Below are 10,673 nucleotides of genomic sequence, written 5' to 3' on the forward strand. Positions count from 1 at the left end.
TCGTACTGCTACACTAAGACTTTGCCCCGCCCTCCACATCCGGTCAGCTGACCTCTGAGAGGCTCCTCCTCTGTATGCTAATACAGCGACCTGGGCGTGGTTTCGGAATTAACGTATTGTAGTCACGTGTCATGTCGGCTGCGTACAAGTTGTTGGTGGGCTCTCTGGCTCTCGCCGGCTGGACCGGGCTCGGCGTCTTCCTGTGGTCGGTTATGGCCCCGAAGCAGGAAGAATTATTAGAAATGCGGAGGGTAAGGAGCTCCCACCTAAAGACCAGCCCGAAATCGAGAAGAGACCACCGTACACTCCCATAGCGGGTGCAAAGGGTGTAACCTGAGGTCACAGGAGCCCAAACCGGAAAAAAGGTGGTCTACAGGTGGCAAAGGGCCAGTAATGTCCTGGCTGTGTGTAACCATGGTGACCTGCAGGTGGCAAAGGGCCAGTAATGTCCTGGCTGTGTAACCATGGTGACCTGCAGGTGGCAAAGAGCCAGTAATGTCCTGGCTGTGTGTAACCATGGTGACCTGCAGGTGGCAAAGGGCCAGTAATGTCCTGGCTGTGTAACCATGGTGACCTGCAGGTGGCAAAGAGCCAGTAATGTCCTGGCTGTGTGTAACCATGGTGACCTGCAGGTGGCAAAGGGCCAGTAATGTCCTGGCTGTGTAACCATGGCGACCTGCAGGTGGCAAAGGGCCAGTAATGTCCTGGCTGTGTAACCATGGTGACCTGCAGGTGGCAAAGAGCCAGTAATGTCCTGGCTGTGTGTAACCATGGTGACCTGCAGGTGGCAAAGGGCCAGTAATGTCCTGGCTGTGTAACCATGGCGACCTGCAGGTGGCAAAGGGCCAGTAATGTCCTGGCTGTGTAACCATGGTGACCTGCAGGTGGCAAAGAGCCAGTAATGTCCTGGCTGTGTGTAACCATGGTGACCTGCAGGTGGCAAAGGGCCAGTAATGTCCTGGCTGTGTAACCATGGTGACCTGCAGGTGGCAAAGGGCCAGTAATGTCCTGGCTGTGTAACCATGGTGACCTGCAGGTGGCAAAGAGCCAGTAATGTCCTGGCTGTGTGTAACCATGGTGACCTGCAGGTGGCAAAGGGCCAGTAATGTCCTGGCTGTGTAACCATGGTGACCTGCAGGTGGCAAAGAGCCAGTAATGTCCTGGCTGTGTGTAACCATGGTGACCTGCAGGTGGCAAAGGGCCAGTAATGTCCTGGCTGTGTAACCATGGCGACCTGCAGGTGGCAAAGGGCCAGTAATGTCCTGGCTGTGTAACCATGGTGACCTGCAGGTGGCAAAGAGCCAGTAATGTCCTGGCTGTGTGTAACCATGGTGACCTGCAGGTGGCAAAGGGCCAGTAATGTCCTGGCTGTGTAACCATGGCGACCTGCAGGTGGCAAAGGGCCAGTAATGTCCTGGCTGTGTAACCATGGTGACCTGCAGGTGGCAAAGAGCCAGTAATGTCCTGGCTGTGTGTAACCATGGTGACCTGCAGGTGGCAAAGGGCCAGTAATGTCCTGGCTGTGTAACCATGGTGACCTGCAGGTGGCAAAGGGCCAGTAATGTCCTGGCTGTGTAACCATGGTGACCTGCAGGTGGCAAAGAGCCAGTAATGTCCTGGCTGTGTGTAACCATGGTGACCTGCAGGTGGCAAAGGGCCAGTAATGTCCTGGCTGTGTAACCATGGTGACCTGCAGGTGGCAAAGGGCCAGTAATGTCCTGGCTGTGTGTAACCATGGTGACCTGCAGGTGGCAAAGGGCCAGTAATGTCCTGGCTGTGTAACCATGGTGACCTGCAGGTGGCAAAGGGCCAGTAATGTCCTGGCTGTGTAACCATGGTGACCTGCAGGTGGCAAAGGGCCAGTAATGTCCTGGCTGTGTGTAACCATGGTGACCTGCAGGTGGCAAAGAGCCAGTAATGTCCTGGCTGTGTGTAACCATGGTGACCTGCAGGTGGCAAAGGGCCAGTAATGTCCTGGCTGTGTAACCATGGCGACCTGCAGGTGGCAAAGGGCCAGTAATGTCCTGGCTGTGTAACCATGGTGACCTGCAGGTGGCAAAGAGCCAGTAATGTCCTGGCTGTGTGTAACCATGGTGACCTGCAGGTGGCAAAGGGCCAGTAATGTCCTGGCTGTGTAACCATGGCGACCTGCAGGTGGCAAAGGGCCAGTAATGTCCTGGCTGTGTAACCATGGTGACCTGCAGGTGGCAAAGAGCCAGTAATGTCCTGGCTGTGTGTAACCATGGTGACCTGCAGGTGGCAAAGGGCCAGTAATGTCCTGGCTGTGTAACCATGGTGACCTGCAGGTGGCAAAGGGCCAGTAATGTCCTGGCTGTGTAACCATGGTGACCTGCAGGTGGCAAAGAGCCAGTAATGTCCTGGCTGTGTGTAACCATGGTGACCTGCAGGTGGCAAAGGGCCAGTAATGTCCTGGCTGTGTAACCATGGCGACCTGCAGGTGGCAAAGGGCCAGTAATGTCCTGGCTTTGTAACCATGGTGACCTGCAGGTGGCAAAGAGCCAGTAATGTCCTAGCTGTGTGTAACCATGGTGACCTGCAGGTGGCAAAGAGCCAGTAATGTCCTGGCTGTGTGTAACCATGGTGACCTGCAGGACATACACACCATGCTTCAGGGGCAATGTAGATGATGTTGTTATGGACAATGCATCTTGACTCGTTAGGTGAGACCCCACGGCCTTATGTGAGGTTGTAGCAGAGGACTCTAGTGGTGACGAATAACCGAATGGGGTACTTCACCACCAGACTATGGACATCGGGGTAATCAGTGTTAGGCTGTGTTCACACTAGTGTACGTTGCAGTATGTGTATGGACCGCAATGCCTGGACCGATGGCCTCATAGTGAAGGGAATAATAATAATCTTTATTTTTATATAGCGCTAACATATTCCGCAGCGCTTTACAGTTTGCACACATTTTCATCACTGTCCCTGATGGGGCTCACAATCTAAATTCTCTATCAGTATGTCTTTGGAATGTGGGAGGAAACCGGAGTGCCCGGAGGAAACACAGGGAGAACATACAAACTCCTTGCAGATGTTGTCCTTGGTGGGATTCGAACCCAGGACTGCAGCGCTAACCACTGAGCCACCGTGCTGCCCAGTGGGAAGCTGCGAGGTCGGTCTGGGCATTGTGTGCCACGTACCGATCCTGAATTCGGCTCATGTGAAACAGTAATTGCTACAATCTCTGCAGTCAGCGGTACTGAAGGCCTCATTCAGGCATCCATATTGTTTGTGGTATATCCCCAATGAATTTTCATCAGTGTTTAGTCAATGGCCGTCTTCACAATAGGTTTCATCTGTTTTTCTTGTATGCAAAAGTAAATAAATTCATGGCGGTTTCATAATCTGTTGTCAGAAAAGAAAAGCTTGACATCTCTGGGTAGTAACCAGTGTGCAGTTATTTTTCACAGACCCATTGACATGGTGTGTGGTGTTTTTTTTTTTTTTTTTTTTTTTTTTTTTTTTTCATTTAGGCTAAGTGCCCACGTTGCAGAAATGTCCACAGCATTTCCGCAACTTCCTGCTGCGGAAAACGCATGAGGAATTCACATGCATTTTCCCGCAAAACACAAGTGTTTTTAGCTTGCAGAATGCTTGCGCTTTCCAATCGATTTGAAGCATCACTTGGAAAAGTGATTGACAGGTTGGTCACACAGTGCTTGATAATTGTGACCAACTTTTTACTATTGCTATTGATGCTGCCTATGCAGCATCAATAGTAAAAGAATGTTAAAAATAAAATATATGGTTATTCTCACCTTCCGACGGCCCCCTTAGTCCTCAGCGATGCTGCCGGCAAGTTCCATTCCCAGGCGTGTTTGCGCGAAGGACCTTTGATGACGTAGCGGTCGCGTGACCGCTACGTCATCTGGGGTGATTCTCGCAAAGCACGCCTTGGAATGGAAGACGCCGTCAGTGTGGCTGAGAGGCGGGAAGGACTCCGGGGGCTGCCAGAAAGTGAGTATATCAGATTTTTTTATTTATTTTTTTACAGGGATATGGTACCCAGGGCCTGGAGGAGAGTCTCCTCTCCTCCCGACCCTGGGTACCATCCACACATGAAGCGCTCACTTCTCGCATGATGGGCATAGCCTATGGCTGCAGAATCGCCGCGATTCCGCAGAAATAATGAACATGCTGGCGATTTTACTGCTATGTGATTCCACAGCTGTAAAATCTGCAGCATTGACACAGCAACTGTGGAATCCCATAGGATTGCATGGGGATGCGTTTTGTTAGCGTTTTTTAAGCGTTTCTGCTGCCGAAAAAAAGGACAAACGCAACGTGGCCACACAGCCTTATGCTGGGCCCACTTCATTTTTGCATTTGTGCCCAGTTTTTTGAGTGTTTGGTGTTTTGCACCTTTTTTGTTTTCACCAAATTCCTCTGTGCCTTTTTTGAAGTCTGTTTCGCATTCTCCTGTTCCTGTTGTGTGTTTTTTTTTTTTTGTTTGTTTTTTTTGTTTCTTGCTTGGGGTTTCCAGATGTATTTACCCGATTCATCATTTGCGGCAATTTTACAATACAAATTTACAATACAATTTTTGATTTGGTGCACATGGCTCATGAATTTTGCCCAACAGTGTGTTGTTTTTTTTATATTAAATCCATCAATCAAGTGAATACCGAAAGGTGAAAAAAGAAAAGTTGCTTAAACTTCAAATGATGATCAGACGTATGAGCAGCCCTACAGACCCCATTAGTACACATATCTCCCATTGGTACAAGTCGTATACATAAAAAATGTACGTCTGAATTAGTCCAAAAAGGTTCTCATCGACATCATAGCCGCCTTCTATGAGCAAGAGCAGAAAGCTGTGCTACTGTGGGATTCTGGCTATCCTTGTGTATTACTTACACGATGGCTATTTGTCTGACTAGTGGCTACAGGATATGCTACAATTGTCTGACAGATGGATGTCCCATCTCTGGGACCTGCACCTATGTCCTGACTGTGGCCTTATCTCCCAGAGGGAGGAGGTGACTGTGCATACGCCTTCCACTCCATTCACTTTATGGGAACTGTTCTCTGCAATGTTTGGGACTCTGAGGCTATGTGCCCACGGTCGGGAAATGGCAGCATCTTGGATGTAGCATATTTTTGCTGTGTTCTAGTCACGCGGTTAAATCCGCATGTTCATTTAACCATGCCGACTTACCGCATGTAATGAATGGCTATGGGTGAGACGAGGCAGCATTTCCGCTGCGGATAATTAAAATGCTGCCGCTCGTAAACCTGCACCGCGGGAGAGTTTATGCAGCATTACATAGCACAGTGGGCATGGGACTTCTATAAATCCCACCCACTGTGCTTTCAATGTAGAACGCAGCGTTTTGGACGCTGCATCCAAAACTGCTATTCCTAATCGTCGGCACATACCTTTTGGACACATTCAGTATTTGGTCAGTATTTTACATCAGTATCTGTAAGCCAAAACCAGGAGGGGGTGATAAATCCAGAAGTGGTGACGGGTTTCTATTATACTTCTCTGATTGTTCAACTCCTGATTTTGACTTAGGCCTGTTTCACACTTCCGTTTTTTCTAATCCGTCAAAATCCGTTGTTTTCCGTAAAAAAACGGATCCACCATTTTTTGCAGGATCCGTTTTTTTTTGGTCCCATAGACTTCCATTACGGTTACCGCGGATCCGTCAAAAAAACGGATCCGTTTTTTTAAAAACTGATCCGTTGGCATCCGTTTCTGTCACAAAAACGGAAACGGATCCGTTTGGCGGACACAAAAACGGAAGTGTGAAACAGGCCTTACCAATATTGATGTGAAATACTGACCGAAAACTCAACTTGTGAATGTGGCCTTATAAAAGTGAAGTGGGGAGACACCCATGTTTTCGAGATGGCTTCAGGTCCAACCTTGTGGACTAACGCCTAACTTGAGGCTATGCCCAAGATGAGGAGCAACCATTTAAAACTGCATTTCAGCAAACTCTGTGTGCAGTTATCTAAGAATAATCTAGAGACTCTTGCCTATGCCTTATCGATATCTTTTTAAGTTAAAGGGGTTTTCTGAGAAAAGTGGACCCAAATCCATCAAATAAGTAATCCCTTTTCTTTCCATCGCTGGCTCCCGTGCTGCTTCGGTGCCTGTTGTGGCTACGGCGGAAATATCACAGCATGACAGTGGAGCAGCAGAGAAGAACCGATGCTGGACTAAGAGTGGCTGAATATTATCTCTATTGTTTTGACTATTGACCGTACGGAGGCAAATGAGGGGGGAAGAAACAACTTGCACAGCTAGGATATTGCATGTAGGATAGCCTTATATCTGCATTTACAGGAGCGCTACTGTTTAAGCTACTGTCACAAGCAAAATCTTTATTTTAAATCTCATGGTATTATTGTTACAGAAGGCAACAAAGGAAAACCCGGCTATGATGGCGGACCTTCGTAGTCAAAATGAGATGGTGCTTAAAGTCCTTAAAGATGCTGCAGAGACCAAAGTGAACATCGCCAGTAAACCTAATTGGAACTCAAAATGATAAAGACTGCTGGCAAATATTACCTCTGTCATTGCTGAAGTTATGCAGGACTTCAGTTATGCGCCTCCAGGACTGTGTACGAAATCTGAGCCCATTATTCCAGTCGTTTCAGTTTGTCTATTGTGATTTTAGAAATCGTACTGTAAAATAAGAGGAAATCCCAGTACTGGACTGCCCTGCTCATGAGACTGGCGCTAAACAAGCAAATCTATGAAACGCCCTTGAAAGCTTTCAACTAATGGACATGGAGAGCTCCCTCCAGAAGTGTAGAAGAGTGAGCCAGCCCCAGATTCTCGGAGCTCTTGGCATCCATTATTTTAACTATAATTGATATCTTGGTGGATTTATTTTGACTTTGATGTTTTTTTCACATCAGAGGCAATTTATGATGCTGACAAGAAATGTACTATAGTATAACTTGGTAATAAAATGTACACAAACTAGATACACTTTTGAAATTACATTTTCTTATGGCATAATCTTTATTGTACAGAAAACTAGACAAGCCTGCATACCTTTATGGCCGGAGCTGTTAGCGGCCATTCCCCTAGACTCCCTGATGTTCATTTTTCAGTCCCATCACTTTGTAAGCAGTGTCCTCAAGATTAGGAATGTATGGACCCCTGGATGATTGAGTCCGGCAGGTTCAACCGAACAATTTAAAAAAAAAAATGAAAAGTTTGGGTACCAGAGCAGTACCCAAACCCGGACCCCACTTCCTTGAATGGGGGGCCTGAAAATCCAGTGTTTGCCATGCTGTCATGTGCATGACAGCGCGGCAAACACTGCCTCTGATCAGCGGTAAAATCATTACTGCCGGTCAGACAGTCGAGGTTCCCATGCTGTCAAATGAAAAAAAGTTTGCCTCCAGTCACTGGCATCAGCTGATGGGAGTACTACTCCCATCAGCCTACACCTGCTGCTGCTAATAACAGGGAGAGCAGGCGGCGGCTGCTGGGAGTATACATCAGCCTGTGCTCTAAATGAATTAAAAAAAAACAAAAAAAACAGTGTGGGTTCCCCTGTATTTTTGATAACCAGTCAGCTGTCAACGTTAGCAAGGCTGGTTGTTAAGAATAGAACGGTCCCCATGTAGTTTTTTTTTAAATAATTTAAATAATTTAAAAAAAAAATGACACAAGGTGGGGGGGGCATTTTTTGACAACCAGCCAAGCTAAAGCAGACAGCTGGGGGCAGGTATTCTCAGGTTGGTAAGGGGCCGTGGATATTGACACCCCCAGCCTAAAAATAGCAGCTGCCCAGAAAGGGCACATCTATTACATGCACCAACTCTGGCGCTTTGCCCAGCTCTCCCCACTTGCCCTGTGGCATTCATATTTGAAGGGTTGCTGTCACCTTTGTATTGTCTGGTGACATCAAGCCCACGGGTTAGTAATGGAGCGGTGTCACCGGACAATACAAAGGTGACTTCAACACCACAAATATGAACCTGACTTGCCACTGCTACAGGGCAAGTGGAAGAGCTGGGAAAAGTGCCAGAATTGGCGCATCGAATAGATGCACTTTTTCTGGGTGGCTGTGGGCTGCTATTTTTAGGCTGGGGGGCCAATATCCAGCCTGCTAATACCAGACCCCATCTGTTGTCTTTAGCTTGGCTGGTTTGCAAAAATAGGGGCAGTTTTTTAAAAATTATTTTAAATAAAAAAAAACAACTTGGGACCCCTCTATTCTTGATAACCACGTAGATAATGCTGACAGCGGAGGGGAACACATGCTGGTTTTTTTTTTTTTTATATTATTTAGAGCGCTGGCTGATGACAACTCCCATCAGCTGCTGCTTGAGCTCGCTGTTATTAGCGGCAGCAGGTGTAGGCTTATGGGAGTAGTAGTCCCATCAGCCTACGCATGTGACCTGAGGTAAATTTTTTTGCCTCCGATCACAGCTGCGGGCTCATGCTGTCTTTTGACAGCATGGGAACCCCTACTGTCTGACCGGTGGTAATAACTTTACCATCAATCAGAGGCAGTGTTTGCTGTGCTGTCATGACAGCGCGAGAAACACCAAGTGTGCAGGGTGCCAAACCTTAACAGTACTTCCTTGTGAAGTTTGGGTCCGTGCCCGAACAGTAGGTGTTCGGTACGGACCCCGAATTTTACTTTAAGGGTATGTGCACATGTTGCAGATTTGGCCCTGCGGATCCGCAGCAGTTTTCCATGAGGTGTACAGTACCTTGTAAACCTATGGAAAACCAAATCCGGAAAATTCCGTGCAGATTTGCTGCGGTTTATTTTCCGCAGCATGTCAGTTATTTGTGCGGAATCCGCAGCGTTTTACACCTCTTCCATTATCAGCGGCGGCCATATTGCTGGAGTCAATCACACAGAGGGAAGCGAGAAAGTGCCCCTGGGCTCTGTCCTGTCGCAAGATGTCGGCAGAGCCCCGGGCAGTGTCGGAGACACCTCTAGGCACTCGGAGACACCCACAGCACTTCCGGGCACCTGGACACCCCTGTGGCCTTCACCCGGTAAGGCATGTATGTTTTGTAAGATGCACCCCCATTTCCCCTAAAGTTTTGGGGGAAAAAAGTGCGTCTTACAAAGCGAAAAATACGGTAACTGAAAAGATTGTAACAAATTCCAAGCTTTCAAGACTACTCAGGTCTCTTCATCAGGCCCAGACTAATATAAAATCTGATGAATCACATTTATACACAACACAACACAGAAATAATGCAATAGATAAGAAAAGTGACGTGAAGCAGAGCTATTATCTGAGAGCTTTGGCAACCGTGCATATCCCCTATTGGTAAGCCTTCTGTTATTTGTAGGACTGTCTATCTACTTGGGTTTAATTTTCAGGAGCCAATTATATTGGGCTTGCCAATACCCTCTGTCATGATCCCAGTGCAGGTTTTGACCAGCACGTAAGGGGTTAATGTCTTGAGCCCAGTGCAGGCTTTGACCTGCACGCCTGGGGTTAATTATTGTGGCCTCTCTTTGGTTCAGGGAGAGCTTCTTATAGCCCTGGGAAACTCCTATCCCTGTCAGTTATACTTTTGCCTTTGGCCAAGTGTGGTGACCCTGTGTGCCTGTGCCTTCTGTTTGTCTTCTAGCTTGCTTATATGGTTCTGACCCGGTTCTGTCCCCCGTTGTGAGTTTGCCTGTTGATTCTGTCCTGTATATCTGTTTCTCTGGTTTTTTGACTTCTGGGCTACGTTCTGACTATCCGTTCTGTCTAGCCCTTTGGTATTGTCGTGCTATCTCGTGCTTTGACCCCGGCCTGATCTGTTTACGTCTGTCTATGCCCCTTGGTAACTTTGTCCCATAGTTACCATTCTAGGAGTTCTCTTCCAGCTCCTAGCTCTCTGGAGTTTAGGCCACGCCCCCAGCAGTCACATGCTTTAGGTCCTGTTAGTCTGAAGCACTCATCTTTGCTGCTGCCCGCTCCACAGGTATCTTAGAGCACAGTTTGTATTACTCAGGACACGCGCACTTTTAATAAAATGGTGGTGCTTCTTACAATCCATGCATCTTATGAAAACCTCAAAAAGAGGAAAAATAAATCCTCCAAAAAATTCAGTTACAAACCAGACAGGCCCAAATGCATCTGCACTAATCCAGGGTGCAGCGGACCCAAGTAAAATGGCAGCTGCACAGGTGCATAAATACCAAATGAAACAGCCAGCCTACAATCAGGGATTGGCCGTGTGGTACACCAGGGCAGAAGAAATAATCCGCATGTGGCAGTGTTCACACAGGGAAAGCAGGGCTACTGGTTCACAACCTCTTAGTAACACCATATAGGGGGGCTGCCCAGTGCCAACTAGAATGCATCCCGTGTGAACAGAGGCTACAAGTTTGCAGAACTTGGGTCCGCTGCACCCTCTATTAGTGCAGATGCATTTGGGCCTGTCTGGTTTGTAACTGAATTTTTTGGAGGATTTTTTTTCCTCTTTTTGAGGTTTTCATGTTAGAGTAGGACTGACAAGTGTAAGGAACTTTGACGCAGTTTGTCAGCTTCCGTATCAAAGAATACCTTACATATATTGATATGTTTTTTGTGCACTTTTTATATTTCTTTCAGGGTGCAGTTGGGCCCAAATGGTTCTGCAAACTTGTGGCCTCTGTTCATACGGGATGCATTCTAGTTGGCACTGGGCAGCCCCCCTATATGGTGTTACTGAGAGGTTG

At 47.5% G+C, this 10,673-nt stretch overlaps 1 protein-coding gene across 1 annotated transcript; it reads left to right on the top strand.

The window, feature by feature from the left end:
- Nucleotides 1–55: 55 nt before the first annotated feature.
- UQCC3 (ubiquinol-cytochrome c reductase complex assembly factor 3) lies at nt 56–6,966 on the top strand. The gene is made up of 2 exons (XM_073563486.1): nt 56–251; nt 6,390–6,966. The coding sequence occupies exons 1-2, from the start codon at nt 132–134 to the stop codon at nt 6,519–6,521; spliced, it is 252 nt and encodes an 83-aa protein (XP_073419587.1). The 5' UTR covers nt 56–131; the 3' UTR covers nt 6,522–6,966.
- Nucleotides 6,967–10,673: the final 3,707 nt, after the last annotated feature.

The sequence above is a fragment of the Dendrobates tinctorius genome, unplaced genomic scaffold (assembly GCF_039654945.1).
Source record: "Dendrobates tinctorius isolate UK_male_01 unplaced genomic scaffold, ASM3965494v1 ptg000388l, whole genome shotgun sequence".
NCBI classification, from domain to species: Eukaryota; Metazoa; Chordata; class Amphibia; order Anura; family Dendrobatidae; genus Dendrobates; species Dendrobates tinctorius.

Coding starts and splice junctions, on each gene's coding strand:
- UQCC3 (XM_073563486.1), top strand. CDS start 132: ATGTCGGCTGCGTACAAGTTGTTGGTGGGCTCTCTGGCTCTCGCCGGC. Junction 252..6,389: donor AATTATTAGAAATGCGGAGG/GTAAGGAGCTCC, acceptor TTATTGTTACAG/AAGGCAACAAAGGAAAACCC.